Source organism: Notolepis coatsorum (assembly GCF_963971535.1).
Source record: "Notolepis coatsorum genome assembly, chromosome: 18".
In the NCBI taxonomy this organism is placed as follows: Eukaryota; Metazoa; Chordata; class Actinopteri; order Aulopiformes; family Paralepididae; genus Notolepis; species Notolepis coatsorum.
In genome coordinates, this window is record NC_140182.1 from 92,041,163 (window position 1) to 92,066,859 (window position 25,697).

Sequence of the window (25,697 nt, forward strand, 5' to 3'; positions counted from 1 at the left end):
GTGAGTATTTTCATTTTATATATATATTTTTCACTTTATACTTTTACTCCACTACATTTCAAAGGAAATATTGTACTTTTTACTCCACTACATTTATCTGAACCCATCAGTTACTAGTTACTTTGAATTAAAAGATGTTGCATAGAGAACATGGCAAAATGTATGAAGATAACATACTTTCAAATATGAAGCCTGCCGACTTCAAGAGGACATAATCAGAGCAGCATAACTAGAGTCAGACCACATACCACTTTAACACAACCTTTAATCAGAGCAGCATAACTCGACCACATACCACTTTAACATCACATTTAGAGGTCAATGGATAATAGGATTGAATGCTCCCAAACACTGTAATACACAAACGTCATATAGAATGTGTACCACTTTCTATGTGTACCACTACTTTACCATCCTCTCAATGTAAGCTTATTTTCAACCACCAAAAGTGTGAGTTTATAAGAAATACAATGTACTAGATTTGACCCCCAGTGATACCAAGATGATGTGACACAAGGGTTTGATGATTTGTCAAATGCTCTCTGGTTTGCACCAGCATGTTGCAAGAAATGTGTCACAATCACGGCGAGAGCCTCCATCTCTCTACCTGCTTCCACGCCCTTATATGGGCAGCTTCCGACGCCATCTTCCCCGCGCTGTGATCTGGCAACTATCAGCCCAGCTGAGAGTCGTCAGCTCATCACCGGCCCGGATATCAACCCTGCGGATCCTGCTCCTGATCGTCTCAGTGTTATCCTATCTAACCTATAGGTAGGAGGACGTACTTAGCCTTGCCTGCTCTGTCTGTATTGCCTGCCATGTCCTAACCTCTGTTCTCCCTGTGCCCAGGACCACCACTCTCGGCCGACGCTGTATCCTGACATACCACCTGGCAGGACGTTCCTGAGAACCTCAAGCAAGAGTCACTACTGGTCCAAAGTCGCACATTCTTGTATATCCTCTACTGCCTTTTCTGCTTGGTACCCAAAGGAATTAAAACGTATACCTAAAACGCTCCATTCTCTCTCTCCCTGTGTTCTGCTATTGGTCTCCGCCACCGCTGCCCTAACAGAACACTGAGACCAACATGACGAGTTCAGCAACACAGGACGCCGGAGAATGGAGAGAGGTCCAGACCATCATCAACGGACATGCCGGGTTGGTAAACCAACACACACGCTCACTTGCTGATACCACTGCCCAACTTTGCGCTCTGACTATCAGCGGCGCTGAGCGAGATGAACGATGTAACCGGTTTGATGAATAGATTGCAGCCCAGCCAACCCAAACAGTCGCACCCCCGTACAGAGAGCCCCAGGTCCCCGCACCAGAGCGCTGCGATGGAGACGTCTCAAAGTGTTGCGCCTTTATTTTTCAATGTACGCTAGTATTCGGACAACAGCCATACACCTACCAAAGTGATAAATCTAAAATCACTTACCTGTCGGTGTCGGGTCTCCTCAAGGGTCCTGCGTTAGCATGGGCAACAGCTCTCCATTTCAGTCAGTCCCCCCTCTGCAATTCGTTTTCCGCATACGTCGCCGACATGCAAAAAGTCTTCGACCACCCTACCTGTGGCTCGGATAGCTCTGCTGGCTTGTTCACCATCCGCCAGGCCCACCGCAGCATTAGCGAATACTCCATTGAATTCTGTATCCTAGCAGCGGGCTCCGGGTGGAATGACATCCCGTTAAAAGAGGCATTCCGTCAAGGCCTCAGCGACGTCCTTAAAGACGAAATGGTGTCCAAAGAAAAACCAAACTCCCTGGACGAGCTAATTGAGTTAGCCAGAGAACTAGACATGCGTCTTCGTGAACGCCGCCGTGAAAAGACAAGCGGCACCCGCTCCTCGTTGTCCAAGTCATCTCGCTCTTCTCCCCCCAGGCGCGCTGCTCGCGCCGAGCACTACTCCCCTGAACCAATGGAACTTGACCGATCCCACCTTCACACCAATGAACGCCTCCACAGGCTCAGGACTGGGGCATGTATTTATTGCTGCCAGCTCGGTCACTTCCTCGATTCGTGTCCGCTTCGCCCAAACGGCGGGGCTCAACAGTAATGCTGGGTGCATGTTCGAGCCTTAATTATGTCCCCAGCTCCGGTCCCAATATGCAATTCAGTGCCACCCTGTGTTGGAACGGCCAGTCACTTCCCCTGTCTGCACTGGTCGATTCGGGCGCTGACGCCGGCATCGTATCCAGCTTCTACATTGCTACCGACGCGCTGCCTATTCCCCGCGATGCCCATGGCCTAAATGGGAGGCTGCTCTCACGGATAACTCATCACACCAAGCCACTCCGCTTGTTGCTCTCGGGAAATCACAACGAGGTTATTCGCTTTCACGTCACTAGTTCCCCCCATAACCCTATTGTACTCTGCATGCCCTGGTTGAAATTACACAACCCAGTGATAAACTGGCCTACTGGCTCGGTCGTTAGCTGGAGCGCCCACTGCCACAACACCTGCCTGTGCTCTGCTCGGCCACCACTGGAGGTAGCTGATTCTCACATTCCCAATGAACCCATTGACCTTTCCACTATCCCTCCAATATATCATGATCTAGAGGCTGTTTTTAGCAAACAGCATGCTCTCTCCCTGCCACCCCATTGACCTGCTTCCGGGAGCCCCGCTCCCCGCTAGTCGCCTGTTCAACCTCTCGCGCCCAGAGAGGGAGTCCATGGAGAAATATGTCCACAAGTCCCTGGCCTCGGGCATTATCACCCCCTCCTCCTCTCCTGTCGGCGATGGTTTCTTTTTCGTCTCTAAGAAGGATGGTTCCCTTCGCCCCTGTATTGACTACTGTGGCCTCAACAACATCACGGTCAAGAACAAGTACCCTCTACCGTTGATTAACTCTGCTTTTGAACCCCTGCAAGGTGCCACCATTTTTACAAAGCTGGACCTCAGGAATGCCTATCACCTCGTCCGTATCCGGGAGGGGGACGAATGGAAGACAGCCTTTAAGACGCTGCTAGGTCACTTCGAATACAAGGTAATGCCCTTTGGGTTGACCAACGCCCCTGCTGTCTTCCAGGCCCTTGTCAATGACGTTCTCTGTGATGTCCTGAACCGCTCTGTTTTTGTGTATTTGGATGACATTCAGATTTTTTCCCGCTCTATGGAAGAGCACGTCCAGCATGTCCGCCGGGTCCTCCAACGCCTGCTGGAGAACAAGTTGTTTGTCAAGGCGGAGAAGTGCGAGTTCCACGTCTCCTCCATCAGGTTCCTCGGCTACATTATCAAGGGCGGCCAGATCCGGGCGGACCCCAAGAAGATCAAGGCGGAGCTGGACTGGCCCAGGCCCACCAACGTCAAGCAGCTCCAACGCTTCCTGGGGTTTTCGAACTTCTATCGACGTTTCATCAGGGACTACAGCCGGGTCGCCGCACCCCTCACCCAACTCATTTCGCCCTCCGTGCCCTTCGTCTGGTCCGATAAGGTGGACTCCGCCTTCTCCGAGCTGCGTAGGCGCTTCACCTCCGCACCCATCCTCGTCCAGCCGGACACGTCCCGCCAGTTTGTGGTGGAGGTGGACGCCTCCAGTACCGGGGTGGGGGCGGTCCTCTCCCAGCGCTCCGCTCTCGACCAGAAACTACACCCCTGCGCTTTCTTCTCTCGCCGCCTGACTCCGGCCGAGGTCAACTACGATATTGGGAACCTGGAGCTCCTGGCAGTCAAGCTGGCCTTGGAAGAATGGAGACACTGGCTGGAGGGTTCCAAGATCCCCTTCCTTGTCTGGACGGACCATAAGAACCTCGCCTACATCCAGACGGCCAAGCGCCTGAACTCCTGCCAGGCCCGTTGGGCGCTGTTCTTCGGTCGGTTCAACTTCACCTTGACCTACAGTCCCGGTTCCAAGAACGCTAAACCAGACGCCCTCTCCCGGCAGTTTGTTCCCGAAGGGGTTCTCTCTCACCCAGACAACATCCTCCCCATCTCCTGTTTGGTGGCTTCCGCCACCTGGGAGATCCAGTCCGTCGTCAGGGAGGCCCAGCTCACCCAGCCTGATCCAGGTAACGGCCCACCTAACCGGCTTTTTGTCCACTCCCAGGTGCTCCAGTGGATCCACACCTCCCGGTTCACCTGTCATCCTGGGGTCGACCGTACCCTGTCCCTGCTGAAGCGGCATTTCCATGAGGGAAGACACCCGCGCCTTCATCCTTGCCTGCTCCGTCTGTGCTCGTGGGAAGGCCTCCCACCGACCGCCTGCCGGGCTCCTTCGTCCACTGCCTGTTCCTGGCCGGCCCTGGTCACACGCCGCCCTGGACTTTGTCACCGGTCTGCCTCCTTCACACGGTAACACTGTCATTCTAACCATTGTCATTCTAACCATTGTTCTCGAAGGCCATTCACTTTGTCGCTCTCCCCAAACTCCCCTCTGCTTCAGAGACTGCGGACCAGATGGTGCTTCACGTCTTCCGCCTCCACGGGATCTCCGACAGAGGGCCTCAGTTTATCTCCCATGTCTGGAAGGCCTTCTGCCGAGCCCTGAGGGCCAGGGTCAGCCTCTCCTCCGGGTACCACCCACAGACCAACGGTCAGTCGGAGCGGGCCAAACAAGACCTAGGGTCCGCCCTCCGCTGCGTCACGCCTTCCTACCGTGGATCGAATACGCTCACAACTCCCTGTCCTCCGCTGCCACAGGTCAGTCCCCTTTCGAGTCCTCTCTGGGCTACCAGCCTCCACTGTTTCCTACTCAGGAAGAAGAGATCTCAGTCCCCTTGGTGCAGGCGCACCTTCGCCACTGCAGGAGGATATGGAAGGACACCAGGGCCGCGCTGCTCCGCTCCGCTGACCGGAATTGCCGCTTCGCCGACCGCCACTGGACCTCAGCTCCCGACTATCAACCAGGTCTGATGGTTTGGCTCTCGTCCCGAGACCTTCCTTTAAAGTCAGTTTCCCGGAAAGCTCACCCCCCGATTCTGTCTATTATCAACCCCTCAGTCGTCAGGCTCAAGCTTCGTTCCCATGTGCGCGTTCACCCCTCTTTTCATGTCTCACAGTTGAAGCTGGTGGCCTCCAGTCCTCTGTCCCCTCCAGCTCCGGAACCTCCTCCTCCGCTGATCATTGATGACCACCCCGCTTACACCGTCTGGCGGCTCCTGGACGTGCGCGGCCACGGTTTCCAATACTTAGTGGACTGGGAGGGCTACCGTCCGGAGGAGTGCAGTTGGATCTCCCGCCAGCTGATCCTGGACCCTTCCCTCATCCGGGACTTCCATCGGGCTAATCCGGACAAGCCTGGATTTCGTGTTGTTCTCTTGCAGAATGCAATTTTTTAAGGATACCCAATACAATACACTGTTTTTGGACTATATTACTATATTATGTGTTAACAATACCGACCAGGTATTAGTGCCTCGCAAAGTGCAGATATGAGGTTTTGTTCATCAACTTTCTAAATGTGATTGAACTCTGGGTCGGTTAAATCTACTCACTGTTTTTTTATCCACTTTTCTCCTTATTTTCTATTTTTCTCCCATCCCAATTTCGCCTTGCCAATTCTCCCTTCAATTCTCCCCTCCCCTTTCTCGAACGTTGCTAGACTATGCCTCCCACTGGTCGGCTGTAGTGAGGACCAAGCCTTGCATCATGTGTCCCCTCCGGTACACGAGGAGGCAGCTGTTGCATCTTTTTTTTCACCTGTACAGCGCGATCTCTCAGTGGCGAGGAGTAACGCGTGGGAGGCTCACGTTGCCCCACGATGCTTCCTGATTCTGCTGTACAGGCGCACCAACCGACCTGTAGGAGTCGCCGTCCACAACGTCCAATCCCCACCCACCAGCTTTCCCACCCCTAATACTGCCAATTGTGTTAGTATGAACGACCAGCCAAGCTGGTAGCAACGCCGAGAGCTGGGCTCCTGCGTTAGTGGTGAGCGCCTTGCCCACTGCGCCACTTAGCCGCCCAAATCTACTCACTGTTGAAATGATATCTCACCTTTGCTAAATGTTAGAAAACTGTTCAGACAAAGGCCTGACTGTACCCAGACTCTTCGCTCCTACCGGTCCTGAATGGGATCAAGGGATCGATGTGGGAGTCTGGATGGAAGAGAGGGGAGCCCTTCCTGTTATGAATGTGACATGGAGAATTCAGCCCAAGGGTAAGGAATACACTACAATCTTCCATTCTGTGACCAAGACCATACTGCATGACGTTTATCTGTCACACAGCACGTTATAAAAAAATATCATTCTATATTGTTCAGACTATAGGACTGCCCCCTCTTACTAGATTAATCGATCAGTTCGATTTTAGTCAACCAAGACTTTGTTAATCAACGGTTCTGAGTCGCTGATATCGCGGGCGCGATAACATGGGAGGCGCCGGGCAGTCAGGTCCTGTTTGGCGAGTTTTTTGGAAGGACACCATTTTTTTAGACCATATTTGGAAGACCCATCACCACCATCCCAGCAAGTATTAGGTCTTAGAGGAACTATATAAATGGCCCCCTTGACGGCGGGCCAAGTTTTTTGGTATATTTTCCCAGAGCGGTCAGTCAAGGAATACATTTCTCCAGGGATTCAGTGCGCGTTCTTGCATTTCGAAACAACCGTGTAAGTACTATTTATACTAATTTGTTGGACTTATTATAGCATTCGTTAACGTTTATGACGTGTTTGTGAGATGTTTTTCCAGAGATTCTGGTCATATTTTCCACTCAAAAAGCTTGTTTCAAAAGTACCGATGTGATGTAAGAATTTCATCCAGGATGCCGTGCTTTGTGTTGAGGTAACGTTAGCGCTAGCTGCGAGCTAACGCTTGACTAACGTGAACACAATTGACGTATTTATTTCTCAAATGCAGTGTTTTCAAATAGCCACATTGCTGTATTTAGTGTATTCATTAGTGGGTCATATTCGTATATAACATATTTCATTTTATCAACCTAGAATTGACGACAAGGCCTGCTGCTGGACGCTAGCTCCCATGCTAGCGTTGGCTAATAACATACAGCTGAGAGCCAGGAAGAGCCAGGCAGAGCCATGCTACTTTTCTACCCAGGAAAGATGCTTCTAGAGCGGCATAGAGTATGGAGGAAGACAAGGCTCTATGAAGAGAATGGGGTAAGTTTGATGAAAATGTTTAACACACACATGAACGTTTTATAATTACCATCACAATATGTAAAATTGTTTTATCTAATCTAGTTTCATTAATTAATTCATAACTTTTGAACAATAGATGCTATTTCTAATCTGTCAGCTGTTCTATATTTCCAACAAGATTGTCTACATTATAAATCTGAAATAAGCAAGGAAAGTGCTTGAAAATCTATTTTTATCTTCCAAGTTTAATTTCAACAAGTTCAAGTGCAACTACATATGAACCATAATAATAAAAAAAAAATATGATAATCATGCACTTATTTTATATCATTGGAAAGCCCTAGTTGTTACCTTCAAAATGGTACCAAATACGAGGTACTTTGAAATACCCAGTAACTAATATCTATCACAAACCAATTCAAGTTCATGTTCAGGGATTTCCTAAATGGACCAGAGGATCCCATCAATACATCTTTTTGTTTGATACAAATATAATTTATCAGTGAATTTCATAAATTTGCTGATTAATTTAACTAATCAGTTAGTCGAAAATATCCTATTAGACTATTAGTTGACTAAGATGGTTTTTAGTCCAGGACCATATCCATATTTAGTCCATATCTATGCTAAACTTTTGCCTGTTTTATTGCAACACTATTATCACCAACATCTAAGAAGGGAGATCCCCCCTTGAACGGCCCTTCTAAGGTTTCTCTCCTCCACATTGCCTGTGGTGCATTTTTTCCTATTGCTAGGTTTTAGTGAGTTTTTCCTTACCTTCGCGTGGGGTATGTCTGGGAGTGTTGCATTTATTTTATTTATTTAAAGTTTTTTGGACTTTATGGTGTTTTGTGTTCTTGATTTATTGTGATGTTTCTTCTTGACTTGTTTAAAGAAGACGTGTCCGGCCCATGGGGACATTAACGTGTGTTGTCAGGCCTTACAAATAAATTTGATTTGATTTGATTTGTCACTAACAGATTCAGATTCAGATTCAGATTCAGATTCAGATTCAGATTCAGATTCCTTTAATAAGCCATATGTGTAAACACATTGGTAATTGTTTCAGCAATTACAGTGTATGCATTTTTCCATAAATCTTTTTTTCACATAACAGCAACAACAGACACAGGACAAAGACAATGCAGTGAAGGATTAATAATTTGAATAAATATATGACCTGGAACTCTGCACTTTACTTTACACTAAAGTAAAAACTATAAATATAAAGTGTAAAGTAAAGTGCAGAGTACCAGGTTAGTCCCAGTGCAGTATTTTTGCCAGTGTCATTGTTATTGTTAAAGTGTCACTTGGGGCGGGGGGGGGGCTGAGGCATTGATCAGCCTATCAGCTGAGGGGAAAAACTCAGTCTGTGATGAGCTTTCACAGCCTTTGGGATCCAAAGAGGCTGTGGCCGGGGTGGGATGGCTCGGCCATGATCTTTTTTGCCCTCTTCAGCGCCCTGGAGTCGTGCAGGGACCTGAGGGAGGGCAGGGGACAGCCGATCACCCTTTCCGCGGAGAGAATCACCTGCTGCAGCTTGGCGAGATATTTTGCTGCTGCAGCGGGGAACCAGGAGATGATGGAGTGGGTGAGAATTGATTCGATGATGGCCGTGTAAAATTGGGCCATCATGGTCGTCGGCAGTTTGAATTTCTTCAACTGCTGGAGGAAGAACATCCTCTTTTGGGCCTTTTTAAGTTTGTTTAATGTTTTGCTCCCACTTCAAATTCCGGGAGATGGTCATGCCTAGAAAGCGGCATGACTCCACGGAGGCCACCTGGGTGCCTCCCAGCATGATGGGAGAGGGCAGGGCTGCTTTCCTCCGGAAGTCCACTACCATCTCCACTGTCTTTAGAGCATTGAGCTCAAGGTTGTTGCAGCTGCACCAGCTCTGCAACCTCTCGATCTCCCTCCTGTAGGCCGACTCGTCCCCCCTGGAGATGAGACCCACCAGGGTGGTGTCGTCAGCGAATTTCAGGAGTTTGACCGAGGGGTGGAGAGAGACACAGCTATTAGTATAGAGGGAGAACAGTAGTGGGGACAGGATGCAGCCCTGCAGGGAACCGGTGCTGGTGGACCTAGAGCTGGAAATGCTCTTCCCCAGCTTCACCCGCTGAGACCTGTTGGACAGGAAGTCGGTAATCCACCTGCGAGTGGAGGCCGGCACCTGCAGCAGGGATAGCTGGTGCTCCAGGATGGGTGGAAGGATGGTGAGGCCGAGCTGAAGTCCACATACAAGATTCTGACATAGTTGCCTGCGTAGTCCAGATATTCCAGTGTGTAGAACAGAGCCATGTTCACAGCGTCCTTTGTGGATCTGTTGGCTCTGTAAGCAAACTGCAGCGGGTCCAGCACAGGATCAGTAATGAGCTTCAGGTGGGCCAGGACAAAGCGCTCCAAGACCTTCATGACCACAGAGGTCAGGGTGACGGGTCTGTAGTCATTAAGGCCTGTGACCTTGGCCTTCTTGGGGACGGGGATGATGGTTGAGGCCGTTTCACCTCTCTCACACAGACAGAGAGAGGGGATAGAGGGGGGGGGGGCAGTAGGGGCCCACTGGGGTGAGGGGATGGTGGTTGTGGCCGGGTGGGTGGAGGAAGAGGGCAGGGGGGAACCTCTTTCTCAAACCTACAGTAAAATGTATTTAGCTTGTTCGCAAGGGGGAGGCTATCAGGCACCTGTGGGGACTTCGGCTTGTAGTTAGTAATGGTCTTGAGGCCTTTCCATACGGAGGAGGAATTCCCGTCAGAGAGCTGCTGCCGCAGTTTCTCTGAGAAGCGAAGTTTTGCCTCCCTCACCTCTTTTGGCGAACTTGTACTTGGCCTGCCTGAACCGATGTGCATCACCACTGCGCCTGGCCACCTCCTTCTCCTTCTCCAGCCGCCTGAGTTGGGCTGAAAACCAGGGCTTGTTGTTGTTGAAAAACATCCTAGAGCGGAGGGGGGGACACACCTCCTCGCCAAGGCTGATGAAAGATGTCACAGTATCAGTGTATTCATCCAGGTTGTTTCCAGCCTCAGGCCCCACCCACTCAACAAAGAGTGGAGAGATATACATATTACATTTGGAACCTGTTCACTAGTTCTCCTTCCATCCACAGCGGGGGTATTCAACCTAGGGCTGGGTGATATAACGATAACGATAAATATCGCGATATATTTTAATAATCGATATCGGAGAAAAAAAATCAACCAGAGACAGTGGACAGACTTGTCTTTCTTGCCTGCAACTTAAAGTAATGGCTTTGCTTGTCCAAATGACAATACTGACCAAATTGAGATTTATTTTTCTCTTGTCCATTTATTTAGTTTGCTTTCTAATTTAAAATACAGTTTGAAACCGTCTGTACACAGTAGGCTATGTGCAGTGTGCGAACCATAGCATGGTCTTTGGGTGAGCCAAAGACCATGGGGGGGGGGGGGGGGGGGGTTGCGCGGAGCAGTCGGACTATTGGCGGATACTGTGATCGCACTCGCAGACGTTAATGTAGCCTGTAGCCTGTAGGCCTTATGTATGTATGTATGTGACAAATAAACCTCTTGAATCCTGTCATATATTCAATCAGTTTCAGTAACTACAGAACACATAATACTAGACAACTCACTTGTTGAGGTCCGGCCGTCTGGACGGTCTGGGCTTCCACAGCACATTCCATGATAAAAAAAAAGGATCCATTTAGTTAGATGATAGATCATCATCCAACACTGTCTACAGTATCCTATCCTGTGTTCTGATACGACCGCAGGGCAGGAGCCGGCACGGTCACCGGGCGTTGTCAATAATAGTCCCCACCGGAGCAAAGTGGGTCAAGTTTGATTTGTGCCGTGCGTGCGTGCGTGCAGGCTGCAGCGCCGCCGCGCTCCGAATGGTAATTGCAAGAATAGCATGCATGTTGCCATATTACGTGTGAATTAGTGCGCAAATCATTAATCATACATCCAAAATAGCATACGTTTATTATTATACACGATGATGATACAGAACATTACAGAAAAATGAGAAATGCATGGCAAAAGTAGCATTTATTTTCAGTAATTTAGAGACCCCCAGGGGAGCTTTAGAGACCCCCAGGGGAGCTGATGTCTGATCTAGGGGAGCTATAGCGGACCGAGCTCCCCCGGTGGATCGCACCCTGGCTATGTGTGCTAGCAGAGCTAGACTCCAGTCACGAGTCACGGTGCACCAAAAAAGCGCCAAAAGATAGAAAAGAAACTAGCAGAGCCAGAACTGTTCAACTCCCCTGGAGCCACAGCCAGCAGAGAAGCCGGTTTACTTTCGCATTTAAACCAGCTACAGCCTGAGAACTGGAGTGTGAGGGGATGTAACACTAAAGATGGCGGCAACGACAAAGAATTGCTGCAAAATAAACATACATTTGTTGTAAAAAAATATATATATTTACTTAGAACAATTTTGACAGACACGCACCGTTAGCCTAGCTTAGCGTCAGTCACTGGAAGTAGGTTCCTCCATTAGCCTAGTTCCCAATGTCTTCCTACTCCTACTGCATGCACAGAGAAGAAACATGTATGTATCTTCTTGTCTAACTCCAGGGTAGATGGCAAATAAGCTAATTTCAAACAATTTCAAAATGTTGGAGTTTTCCTTTAAGGAAAATATATCGTAGATGGCAAATAAGCTAATTTCCCAAAATGTTGGAGTTTTCCTTGTAGCCAAACGGTGCGGTTAAACTTTCCAAAAGGTAATAGCAACTCAAGTTGGACCAAGCCGGTCATTTTGATACCTTACACGTTTTTTTTTTTCTTTTTTTTAAGTCTTTATTTCGAACATGCAATGAATACAACAAACAATAACAAAAAGCAAAACAACTCAATCTGCATGTTCGAAAAGGAGTAGGAAGAAGTATACACTTATTTAATCCTACCCCTTGTGGCAATTCCAGGTGTAGGGGTGGCAGAATAAACAACACACAGACAGGTTGCAGTTCCCAAAATCATGCTCTTTATTTTCTAGTCAAATAATAACGGTTTGCTGGCGGTGATCTGTCGGCCGGGCGGCGTCTCCGCTCTGTGGCCTTTTGCCTTGCGCTGCTACGGGGGACTGAGAGGAGGCTCCTCGGCTCCATTAAGTCCCCCCTCCCCAACAGGCGCACCACGCCGTGATTCGCTAATCACGTAATCACTCTGATGGGTCTTTAGTGACAGGTGCGTCCGGAAGCGGACGCCCAAACATGGGCAGCGCCCAGCCATTGGGTCGCCACATAGCGCCCATCAATCACCAAGCCCAGGGGTGGCTTGGGGTTGCCACAGTACCCCCCCTCCAGCTCCGACCGTCGGGGAAGAGCGTCCGACGCCCAACAGGCATCCTTCCTGGAGAGGGCGTCTGCGTTGCCATGCGCCACCCCTGACCTGTGAATGACAGAAAAGTTAAATGATTGCAACTCCAGAAACCATCGAGTCACCCTGGCATTGGTCCCCTTTGTCTTGGCCATCCAGACGAGGGGGGCGTGATCCGTCACCAGCGTGAAACGCCTCCCCAGCAGATAATAACGGAGCGTCTCCAGTGCCCACTTAATTGCCAGACCTTCGCGCTCCACCGCAGAATAGTTGCGCTCGTGTGGCAGCAGCTTCCTGCTCACATATAAAATTGGATGTTCCTCACCCTCCAGTTGCTGGGAGAGGACCGCTCCCAGTCCCACCTCTGATGCATCTGTCTGTACCGTCATCTCCTTGTCGAAGTTCGGGGAGATCAGCACCGGTCCCGAACAGAGGGCAGTCTTGAGGTCCTCGAACGCCGCCTCCGCCTCCGGTGTCCACTTCACCGTGAACGGCCGCCGCGCCTGGGTCAGATCTGTGAGGGGAGCAGCGCGAGTCGCAAAGTTAGGGATAAACCTCCTATAATAGCTTGCTAGCCCATTAAATGTCCTGACCTGCTTCTTGGTTAAAGGGCGAGGCCACTCCCTTATCGCATCAATTTTCCTCTTCTGCGGTTTTACATTGCCCCGGCCTATTGTGAACCCCAGGTACTCTGCCTCTTCTAGTCCCAGCCTGCATTTCTTTGGGTTGGCGGTGAGACCCGCCTCCCGGAGGGCACCCAACACCGCTCTCACCTTTTGGAGGTGGGTGTCCCAATCTGACGAGTGGATGATAATGTCATCGAGATATGCGGCTGCATACTCCCGATGGGGCCGTAGTACTCTGTCCATCAGCCTCTGAAAGGTAGATGGCGCCCCATGCAGGCCAAACGGGAGAACTTTATAATGAAACAGCCCATCTGGGGTGGAGAAAGCCGTCTTCTCCCTCGAGGCGGGGGCCAGAGGGACTTGCCAATAACCCTTCGTTAGGTCTAGTGTCGTGATAAACCTGGCCAGGCCCAGTCTGTCAATGAGCTCATCCACTCTAGGCATGGGATAGGCGTCAAACTTTGAAATGTCATTAAGCTTCCTGAAATCATTGCAGAACCTGGTTGTTGAGTCGGGTTTCGGCACTAAAACAATAGGACTGGACCACCCGCTATGAGACTCCTCAATCACTCCCATCTCCAGCATGACCCGCACTTCTCTTCTGACTGCCTCTCTTTTTGCCTCTGGGATACGATAGGGCTTCAGCTTTACCTTGTCTCCCGGGCTGGTAATGATGTGGTGCTGGGCCAATGTGGTGCGGCCCGGCGTGGCCGAAAACACGTCCCGGTTCTGTTGGACCAGCTCCCGAAGCTCCTGCCATTGGGTCGGGGACAACTGTTCCCCGATGGGAACATCGGCCGCCTCTGCCACCTGCTGCGCAAAAGGGGGAAGAGGGGGGGGCGAGAGCAACACATCCCGGGCATGCCATTTCTTCAACAGGTTAACATGGTATAACTGTCGATGCTTCCTACGGTCGGGCTGGTGGACCTTGTAGTTGACGGGACCCACTTTCTCGATTATGTCGTAGGGTCCCTGCCATTTGGCTAGGAATTTGCACTCTGCTGTCGGTACCAGTACTAGGACCCGGTCCCCCACATTAAACTCCCGTGGCTGTGCGCCCCGGTCATAAATGCGCTTCTGTGCGTCTTGGGCCTGTTGCATATGCTCTCTCACCACTGGCCAGAGCGCCTTCATCCTGTCTCTCATTACCTGCACATGCTCTATGAGAGACCGGTGGGGCGACGGCTGTTCCTCCCAAATCTCCTTTGCGATGTCCAGGAGACCCCGCGGCTTGCGGGCGTAGAGCAGCTCAAATGGCGAGAAGCCAGTGGAAGCCTGTGGGACCTCACGCACAGAGAACATCAGAAAGGGCAACAACTGATCCCAACTCTTCCCATCCTTCTCCATCACCTTCCTTAGCATGCTTTTTAGGGTCTTGTTGAAGCGCTCGCACAGCCCATCCGTCTGGGGATGGTATATGGAGGTTCGCAGCTGTTCCACTTTCATCAGTTTGCACATTTCTTTCATGACCCGCGACATAAAGCACGAGCCCTGATCAGTGAGAATAGAGTCGGCAATTCCCACCCGACTAAACAAATGAAAGAGCTCCCGTGCCACAATTTTGGCCGTCACCGTGCGTAACGGGATGGCTTCGGGGTAACGGGTAGCATAATCTATGATTACCAGTATATACTGGTGGCCTCGGGACGATTTAACTAGAGGGCCCACCACGTCGAGGGCAATTCTTGAGAATGGGGTCTCAATGATGGGCAGCGGGATCAGAGGATTTTTATATTGTACCTTTGGTGCTGCGCGTTGACACTCTGGGCAGCTCCTGCAGTAGTCCTCTACCGCTCTCTTCATCCCCGGCCAATGGAAACGCGCCCTTATGCGCTCCATGGTTTTGTCCACGCCCAGGTGCGCTCCGAGGATATGTGAATGCGCTAGCTGGAGTACAGTGGGAATAAAGAATTTCGGCACCAGCAATAGATCTCTAACCTCATCATTCTTTTTTATGACTTGGTACAGCAATTGTCTTTTTATTGCAAAGTGAGGATATGACAGGTTACTCACCCCCTCCACCGGATTTCCATCTATGGTTTTGATATTCGCCCGGGCCTGCGTTAGGTTTGGGTCTTCCAGCTGGGCCGTTCCGAACTGACCCGCCAGGTCCCTCCCCACCTCGTCCGCCTGGGGGAACTCCGCAAATGGGTCCTCGTCACTGCTATCCGTCTCGGGGCCCGCTTGGGGCGCCGGCGCGTCGTCACCCACACCTGATGCCGTCTCAGTCTCACTCCCCGGTATATTCAGGGGTTCCGGCGCGTCGTCACCTACATCTGATGCCGTCTCAGTCTCACTCCCCGTTACGTTCAGAGCACACACCTTCGGCTGACGTAACCCTTTCTTCTTCCTCGGTTTACCCGCAGAGGGTGGGGTGCGCGGGGAGATGACGGCTGAGCACAGCTGGCGATACAGGGGGCAGTCTCGACCAATCAGCAGCGCTACCGGCAGGTTAGGTATGACGCCGGCTGTCATCGAGCAGACCCCCTTGGTGGTTGTCAAGGTGATCTGCGCTGTAGGATACAACTTTGTGTCCCCGTGCACACAGGACACTGACACTTGCGGAGCCTCTGCATCGCAGTGTGCCAAATGGGGCTGAACCAGCGTTATAACACTACCCGAGTCCAGGAGCGCTACGGCATCTTTGTCGTTGACGCGCACGGGTAAAAGTGTCGCCGATGTTTCCTTATGGGCCCAACAGGCTGCGCCATAATTGCACGTCTTTCCGCGGGGGTCTGAAGCTGCCGCCGATGGCATGGACACATCCCGGCCTGGGCAGTTCCACGAGAGATGCCCGGGCTCGCCGCAGTCATAGCAGCGTCTTTGGTCCTGGTCGAACAGCGGTCTTCTTCGGGGTAGTTCGGGATCACCTGCGTTCCCTACCTGGCCCCTTGGGCTGGGCTCGTCGGGACCCCTCCTTGTTCTCGGCCGCTCTGGCTTTTCCCCTCGCCCCCCTTTGAGTAACTCCCGCGTTACCTGGTGGGCCTCCACAATATTCACCAGCTGCTCCACGGAGCGGGGGTCCGCTTGACTCGCCTGCTTCTTCGTGTCATAGGGGAGGGCTCTGACAAAGCGGTCCATAACAATCCGTTCCAAGACCGTGGGCCCTCCGGGGTCAGTCATTAGCCAGGCTCGGCTTATGCGGACCAGGTCATGCATCTGGGAGCGCGGGGAGGCCTGTGCGTCATACACCCAGTCATGGAACCGCTGCGCACGGGACTGCAGACTATGGCCGTAACGGGACAAAATTTCCTGCTTTAGCCGAGTGTAGTTCTCGGCTTGCTCCGGTGGCAGGTCCTGGTAGGCCTTTTGCGCATTACCCGACAGGAAGGGGGCCAGCAGTCCCCCCCAGTCGTCTTCTGGCCAGCCCTCCCGGCCGGCGGTGCGCTCAAACGCTAGGAGATAGGCTTCTATATCCTCCTGCTCCGTCAGCTTGGGGATGAAGCGCCCGGGGTTAGGCCGCGTCCCGGCGGCCCCTTCCTCCCGCCGGTGAGAGGCCATCCGCTGGAGCTCCGCGTGGATCATCCCCGTCTGTTTCCTCTGTTCTTGCAGGGCCTTTTCGTGCCGGGTCTGTTGTTCCATGCTCGCCTGTACGAGCTGCTGCACCAGCGCGTCCATGCTTTTTCCTTTTTCTTCTTTTTCTTTTTTTTTTATTTCTTTTATTCTACTTCGATAAAGTCTATTGTTGTTTATTCCGCACCCCTGATTGCCAGTAGACTATGCCCGCATTCTCAACCACTGTGGCAATTCCAGGTGTAGGGGTGGCAGAATAAACAACACACAGACAGGTTGCAGTTCCCAAAATCATGCTCTTTATTTCCTAGTCAAATAATAACGGTTTGCTGGCGGTGATCTGTCGGCCGGGCGGCGTCTCCGCTCTGTGGCCTTTTGCCTTGCGCTGCTACGGGGGACTGAGAGGAGGCTCCTCGGCTCCATTAAGTCCCCCCTCCCCAACAGGCGCACCGCGCCGTGATTCGCTAATCACGAAATCACTCTGATGGGTCTTTAGTGACAGGTGCGTCCGGAAGCGGACGCCCAAACATGGGCAGCGCCCAGCCATTGGGTCGCCACATAGCGCCCATCAATCACCAAGCCCAGGGGTGGCTTGGGGTTGCCACACCCTTTTCCACTACTCAAATGAGTGTACTATTTTAAACATAAAAAAGAAAAGAATAAAAAAAAAATATATATATATATATGCAAAACAAAAAACAAAAACTATATATGTATAAAATTAAATAAAATAGAAAACAAAATAAAAATGTAAACACCCGTGAATATCAAGTCCCTTCCTCAACCCTGTACCTTGTGAACATAATTTCCTTATACATCAGTTTGAATTGTCTCATTGCTTTAGCACCACATTTAGACTGTTCCACAGTTTCACTCCACATATCGAGATGCAGTGTTTTCTCATGGTAGTGCGTACGTTTAGCACCTTTAAATTGTGTTCTCCCCTCAGATTATAACCCCCCTCCCTATCAAAGAACAATTCTTGAATGTTTCTTGGAAGTGCATGACTTTTTGCTTTATACATTAATTGTGCCGTTTTAAATTCCACAAGATCATTTAACTTCAATGTCTTTGACTCCAAAAACAATATGTTAGTGTGATCACGATGACCTGCAATGTGAACTATCCTTATGGCCCTTTTTTGGAGTATAAAAAGTGGTTGTAGTGTAGACTTATAATTGTTTCCCCAGACTTCAGCACAGTAATTTAAATCTGGTAAAACTAGTGAACAGTAGAGAATGTAGAGTGATTTTCTATCCAGAATGTGCTTTACTTTACTCATGACTGAAATGCTTCGTGAGTTTGTACCCCTGCTCCCGACTACTGTCAGCGACTTCGGGTTATTGAGAAGCGCTATATAAATTAAATGAATTATTATTATTTATTATTGAGTTGACTCCGCCACCGGCACACCGGGGAGACAACCACCACAAAACAGAAGGTTGCTCCCTTAACCCAGGCCGACAGGTAACAAGAGCAAAGCTCGACCTGTGCCTGGAGGACCGTGAACTACATAGGAGCGCTTAGCGCATAGGAGTACTTAGAGGGGCTTAGATGGGTGCCAAGCGGGGAGGGAGGGGAGGAGCCCCTGTGGCGTCCGGTCCGCCCTGGCATTTCTGCCTGGAAATCAGGTCAGGACTCCCTGGAAGAAGAGATCTTGTATCTCAATGGGACATTCCTGGATAAATAAAGGATAAAGAAAAGAAAGAAAGAAATGCACAGGGCCCTTCGGGTTAACAGAATATATTGTACAAGCAACACTCGCCTGTGACCCGGCGGACACCGGGTTGAACTGATCCGGTCCGGCGCGACCAGGATGAGTCCCATGTCCTTCAACACTGCCCGCCCTCTTCAAAGGAGAGGGGGAAAGGTACACGTTTCGATCGAAACACCACGGTGGCCCACCCATCGGGCGTGGAAATGCATGCGAGCCTTCGAGCTGGCAGATTCATTTTCATGAGCAGCGCTCGCCTGGCGCTCGGCAGAGGTAAATTCCTTCCCGGCCGACCGCATAAACGCCATTATGGCGTTCGGACAGACCAGGGTGCACCGGTCCCTAAAAAGGCTGTTTCAAATAAACACTTGAGAACATGCCCAGGGCTAGGCACTGACTTCGGTCCCTTAGGACCAAGCGCTGATATCGAACAGCGTTAGGCTCGTAAAACCTGAGAACGGTGTTGGGCGAATTCTAATAAGAAAGGGCCCCCAACCCATCATCTCTCCCCCTATTTGGGTAAACCGGGGGAAGGACACCGACACAAGGACTGACACAGGGTTTATATACAGAGCCTGGGAAAAAACCATCCGTCACAAATTCCGCTCTCACGAGAGGGGAAGACGCCAGGTTTATCCCGTAGAGACCTCTCATCTTTTTTGGGGGCGTGCAAATTGCAGCACGAGCCCCGTTCTCAACGTTCTCTCCATCCATACCGACATGTGGCACTTCTGTAGCCACACGTGGTAAAAATTGCAAAGCGGCCTCGCAGCCAACTGGCACTGACCCGCTAAGTCATTGTGGATAGGAAACCCGGTCCCTCCCGCTGTGCCTTGCGAACCCTGACTCTGCCAACGAGGGGTCCCGTGGGGTCTGGGTTTCTCCTGACTCCGCCAGCAAGGTATCTCGTGGGGTCGGGGTTTCGCACCCTGACTCTGCCAAAGAGGCTGGGGTCGGGGCAATTGCACCCATGGGGGCACCTCTTCTTTTTTTGACAACGCGAGTTGGGATCTGCCACGCAGACCCCAACTCACGGAGATATCCCTCGGGCCAATAAGAAAACACGAAAACCTGTGATGTTTACTATGGCCGGGAACCCCAGCCCCACTCTCTAAGCCCCCCCCCCCACCCCCCCTCCCCCCGCGACGAGCAGGATATGCAAATACTTGCCCTGACGTCGAGGGAGCTGACAGAACGGAATCCACGTACGTGCGTCATGACGCTAATGTGTACAAGGGATACCCGAGTGAGCGCTAGTTTTTAAGCCACATTCTCATCACCCGTCGTCAGCATTTTACCAAGGATATAACATACCCAAAGGGGAGGGTTTATCTCCCCCCCCCCCGCCCAACCAAGCTCACGTAAAGCGAAAAACATATGAGGCGAAAACAAGAAGCGGTGTTACTAGCCGTGCAATGATTTACAAACGAAAGCCATATGCAAGCACATGCTTGCTTCATTGCTTTGAAAAAGCCAAACACAACAGCTAACCACCAAACCGTGGGAATAGAGACTACATCTGTTTAAAAGACGTGTCCATCTGAGTCCCTACGGCTCCGTTTCATAAGCAAAACTTGCCGCCGCCATATTTTACCTTACCGCGTAAAGCAAAAACATATACTGTACGAGGCAAAAGAAGAGCAGTGCCCTTAGCCATGTGCTGATGTACATTGCTTTGAAAAGCCAAACATACAATAGTAAACCACCAATCGTGAATTCAGGGTCTACGTTTGTTAAAAAAACACGTCCATATGAATCCCTGTGACTCTCTTTACAAACAAGAAATGCCGCCCGCCACATTTTAACTGTACCAGAAAAAGGTAGTGGGCCCCCCATTGTTATTTCGTACGAGGTATACACAAAATACATAGTGAAAAGATCACATATTTGTTCCAACAAAACTTGCCACTCATAGAGGGACTTTTTATTTTAAAACGTAGTATTTTGAGGGGGGGGAAGAATAGTGGGTTAGGTGAAAACCAGGAGAATGGGGAAGAGGGGTAGAGGGAGGGAGAACACAGCCAAGGTCTAGTCCCTCGCCCGTCACCTCTAATGGCGCTGGTGCGTAAGGGAATCCCTGGAATCCCCGCCCCTCCTAAGAGGGTCTCTTTATTGAAGGAAACATATTTTTTGGGGGGAAGAGAGGAAGAAAGAGGTGAAGGAAAGCAGGGGATACAGCATCCTAGGCCTAGTCCCGCTCCCCTTACCTGCTGTCGGGTGCGGCGCATTCTCCTCGAGGTGCGCTCCATCTGCCGCCTCTCTCTCCGTGTTTACGTCTCGCATCTCAGGCCTCCCGCCATTTGGCATCGGGGAATTGAACCCAGACTTTTGCCATCGAGGCATCAAAGATGAAACCCCCGCCCCCTCCATGTAACACTCTGGGATGTGATGCTAGGAGAGTGCAAGGCCCTCTCGCCTGTATCAGTTCCACAACCGTTTCCATTTCCGGGGTAGGCCTGATTGGCCCCGACAGGCACGTGACGCGCGTGGCACGCCCCCGCGGCAGCCCCAGCGACAAGTGCGCTACGGCTGGAGTTCACTTCGCCTTTCACATCGCTGCTGTTGGCGAAAGCAGGATGCGAGAGCGTAGATTTCGCTGTGTATCATTTAATCATTTATCATTTAACATTTGAAAGGCATACATTGTTGTCATACAGAAGTACAGAATAATTTTATCCAAAATGCTTCTTACTGTTACACTGTTAGAGACTGTGCTAGACAAATGAATGACTAATTCGGTCAGAAATAACGTAACTAATAACGTTAGTAAGCACTGCTTATATGCTTATTATGTCTGCGGGGTACAGTAAACGTTTCTCCCGGTACATTCTGAAGAGTACACCGCTGTATGTTGGAGAACCAGCGGTCTTCCGCTACTCCTCACTCGAGTGAGAGCAAAGCCGTGCACAGCTCAGCCCTGTGTGAGACGCGAGGAGGAGATGGGAGTCCTTCCAATCGGAATATGTTGTTTCTTTACACATATGTTGGATTATGAATATGTCTTTATAGCTACAAATGAATGACTAATTCGGTCAGAAAGCAGTAACACAACAGTTGCAATGTTGTGTTACTGCTTCTTCGGCATAAGCCCCAATAAGACCGTCACTAGAGCTCAGCGATGCCGCTCGCGTGAGCATATTCTCCCCGCTGGTGATCGCAGCACGGAGGGTCGCGGACCAGCCTGGCAGCATAGCTATAAAGACATATTCATAATCCAACATATGTGTAAAGAAACAACATATTCCGATTGGAAGGACTCCCATCTCCTCCTCGCGTCTCACACAGGGCTGAGCTGTGCACGGCTTTGCTCTCACTCAGGGCCGGACTGGGGAAATAATTCATACCGGGAGATATAGCGCGAAATATAGCCCCAGTCAGGCCACTTTTTAAGCAGGGATTTTTTTTGTTACAAAGACTTAATTTCCTGCATTCTGGTGAATTTTAGTGCATGTGAATCACAAACTAATGAGCCAACAATTGCTTAGTACAATGTACTGTTATGAACCTCAAATAAAACTGTTGTGGCACTAGCAATGCTAATCTCTCCACCTTCAAAAAGAAAAAAGCAAGAGCACAACATATTTGTCTATTTACTATTATAATACAGTTAACCACTCTCTCCACCTATTCAAACAGAGCAAGAGCACAATACCATATTCACTTTACTGATGCACTACCCATCAACAGTTAAAATAGCCCTTACACAAACATTAAATAACAGACCTTTCATTATTACAAAACTACCTGGCTCACTGCCTGGCTGTTACAATATTCTGCAGAGTGCCATCTGCCATTCCATTCGCCGCCTCCACTGTCAATCAGTTGTATCGCCTGGTCCCGCCTCCACCAATCACAAGCGGCAGCACGGCTCCATTGTGTGTGTGTGATCCGAGGGAGAGAGTCAGATAGTTCTCCAACTCTGTCGCAGACAGTGAAATCCTGGTTGTTCCCCACCCACCTAGGTTATCTAACTATCGCGCCGCGCCGCCGCCACAACTAGAAACAATGGCCTGGCAAAAAAAAATTAAAAATTATAAATAAAAAAATTATAATTTTTTTTTTTTTTTTTATTATTTATCTGTGCAGGCCAGGCCACCGGGAAAACTCCCGGTGCTCCCGATGGCCAGTCCGGGCCTGCTCTCACTCGAGTGAGGAGGAGCGGAAGACCGCTGGTTCTCCAACATACAGCGGTGTGCTCTTCAGAATGTACCGGGAGAAACGTTTACTGTACCCCGCAGACATAATAAGCATATAAGCAGTGCTTACTAACGTTATTAGTTACGTTATTTCTGACCGAATTAGTCATTCATTTGTCTAGCACAGTCTCTAACAGTGTAACAGTAAGAATCATTTTGGATAAAAGTATTCTGTACTTCTGTATGACAACAATGTATGCCTTTCAAATGTTAAAGCGATGTGAAAGGCGAAGTGAACTCCAGCCGTAGCGCACTTGTCGCAAGGCAAAGTGAACTCCAGCCGTAGCGCGCTTGCCGCTGGGGCTGCCGCGGGGGCGTGCCACGCGCGTCACGTGCCTGTCGCGGCCAATCAGGCCTACCCCGGAAATGGAAACGGTTGCGGAACTGATACAGGCGGCCCTCTCTGGCACCAGCCCTTCCGCAGAACCGAAGGGGTTTATATCCCCCCGCGGCCCGCATACTCTTCCTCCTTCTACCAACCACCCGCCCTGCTCGCTCACCACCACTCTTAGCGGTGGAAGCAAGCAGGCGGAGAGCTTGTGCCGCAATCGTCTGCCATCAGAGAGACCGCGCCCGTGTCGGGGGTCCGTTTGATGGAGACGCCGGAGCTACCTTCCTCACGAGTGAGGGGCGCTCAACGGGCGGCACTACACTCGGCGCTGCATGCCACCGGGGCGAACGGCAGAGGTTGGGAGGAGGGAGCACTGGTGGAGCCCCAAGAAGGACTTCTCGAGTCTTGGTGGTGATGCCATCTCGAAGAAACAGCAACAAGAAAAACTATAAGCTAAATTTCCACTGTCTAAAGTGCGCTTGTAGCCAAACACTTCAGAATAAAAATATGAGGGAAGGAAGAAGCACGGTCACGCCCCTCGCTTATATGCATAGGCGGAAATGGGCGTGGCCGGACAAGTGAAGGTGCATGTAGCGGAAGCTTTCAAGGTTACAATAGGTAACGATGAGGTCATCCCACAGAGCAGAACGAGATACAAGAACGAAATGTAACTGTACATTGGTGGGGGGGGGGATTTACCAGTTTCTAATTGCAGCCACGCGTAGGTGCTCTTTGAGAGCGGTTTTGAAGGAGGGTAGGGATTCACATTCCTTCACGGTTGTGGGTAGGGCGTTCCACATTATTGTGGCTAAATGTGTTTAGTCCCTTGTTTGAGCCGAATCTGGGTTGAACATGATTTGTGGAACTCCCTCTGGTGTTGTGGTCGGGGAATTTACTGACCTTTGGGAAGTATTTCGACATGTGCATGGGTATCTGTTAAGAGCTACAGGCAGTCTCTATCTATCTCAATCACCTACTCGAGATAGAAGCCTGTGGCCGCTCGATATCCGCCAGCGAGGTGCTAAACTCGCCAAGTTCTCGAGTCAATTACTATTTCTGTCTAGATTACTTCAAAGTCACTGGTCTAGTTATATCCAGTTGATATGAAATGTAAGCATGAAGAGTTGTTAATCTCTTCTTGTTTGTAATAAACCGAATGTATGTCTAGGAGAACTCTCATTGCCTATAATAACAATAATATTATTATTATCATTATCATTACCGTCCTCATTTGTGAGGGAAGGCATATAGTACTGATCATTTGAAAAACTTGGTTGTATTACTACTCTTTTAATAAGTATTACCACTGTTAATAATATAACATTAGCGTACTAACACGTAATCATTGTTTGCACGCCCCAGCACAACAAACATTGCCATATATAGTATTTATACAGTACATAGCATATATATATATAATATATAACTTTTTAGATGAAAAGCATTAACCAGCGATTGATTCAATCTGTATTACATGCTGCCAGTCATAGTCACCTTCAATAGGAAAACAGGGCGCGGCCGGCATCGGGGCACATTGCTGGCCGGAATCAGTCCACGAAATCAATGGATAATTATAGAAAGTCATCTTTATTTAACGGTTTCTGCAGCTAGAAGAAAGGTGTCTTCTAAAGTAACAAATGGAAAAATCTGAAAATCTGAGCTCTCGAAGTAGGAGCAGTCATTTTTATATCATATCAGGACCTCTTTGCCATTGGTCCAAAAACAGTGATGTCACAGCTATGTCATTCCACTGGCCAATCAACGTATAACACATACAGATGAATTCTCCTCCCCCTGTATTCGTCACAGTAACTGGAGGAGCAACAGATTACCTTGTGTTGGAAAATCCCTATCACGTTATTTAAACATGTATGCATGTCTGCTCTGCTTCCTCACTGCAAGGGTTAACTCTGCAGGCTCCTCTTGGTCGGAGCTGTCTCCAAGGCCACATTCTTATCGTTAACTTCTTTACTGCATGGGCCTCTCTCGTTCTGACAGTAAGAGAAGAAGATGAGGCAGACTGCCGTAATATACAGTACATAGCCTAACACATACATATACAGATATATACAGATATACATACATATACATGTACAATACAGTACTCATATACATTGGTGGATATGTTCTGCACATCACATATGTAGCCCCCAAAGTGCCATGATAACTCTCCCTTCTGCTCTCATCTCTGTGCTCGTCTCGCTCGGAGCTGTCTCTCAACGAGATACAAGAACGAAATGTAACTGTACATTGGTGGGGGGGGGGATTTACAGGGGCCAGTTTCTAATTGCAGCCACGCGTAGGTGCTCTTTGAGAGCGGTTTTGAAGGAGGGTAGGGATTCACATTCCTTCACGGTTGTGGGTAGGGCGTTCCACATTATTGTGGCTAAATGTGTTTAGTCCCTTGTTTGAGCCGAATCTGGGTTGAACATGATTTGTGGAACTCCCTCTGGTGTTGTGGTCGGGGAATTTACTGACCTTTGGGAAGTATTTCGACATGTACATGGGTATCTGTTAAGAGCTACAGGCAGTCTCTATCTATCTCAATCACCTACTCGAGATAGAAGCCTGTGGCCGCTCGATATCCGCCAGCGAGGTGCTAAACTCGCCAAGTTCTCGAGTCAATTACTATTTCTGTCTAGATTACTTCAAAGTCACTGGTCTAGTTATATCCAGTTGATATGAAATGTAAGCATGAAGAGTTGTTAATCTCTTCTTGTTTGTAATAAACCGAATGTATGTCTAGGAGAACTCTCATTGCCTATAATAACAATAATATTATTATTATCATTATCATTACCGTCCTCATTTGTGAGGGAAGGCATATAGTACTGATCATTTGAAAAACTTGGTTGTATTACTACTCTTTTAATAAGTATTACCACTGTTAATAATATAACATTAGCGTACTAACACGTAATCATTGTTTGCACGCCCCAGCACAACAAACATTGCCATATATAGTATT

General features: G+C 49.7%; 1 protein-coding gene across 1 annotated transcript in view; it reads left to right on the top strand.

The window, feature by feature from the left end:
- Positions 1-1,546: 1,546 nt before the first annotated feature.
- Positions 1,547-25,697, top strand: part of LOC311245441 (uncharacterized protein) — a gene marked incomplete at both ends in the record, with an annotated part of 64,800 nt that continues 40,649 nt past the window's right edge. The window contains 6 exons of the mRNA XM_084335283.1: positions 1,547-1,782; positions 3,223-3,310; positions 3,770-4,013; positions 4,474-4,517; positions 4,701-4,859; positions 5,004-5,250. Coding sequence (XP_084191409.1) covers positions 1,547-1,782; positions 3,223-3,310; positions 3,770-4,013; positions 4,474-4,517; positions 4,701-4,859; positions 5,004-5,250 — 1,018 coding nt within the window. The remainder of the gene's footprint in view (positions 1,783-3,222; positions 3,311-3,769; positions 4,014-4,473; positions 4,518-4,700; positions 4,860-5,003; positions 5,251-25,697) is intronic.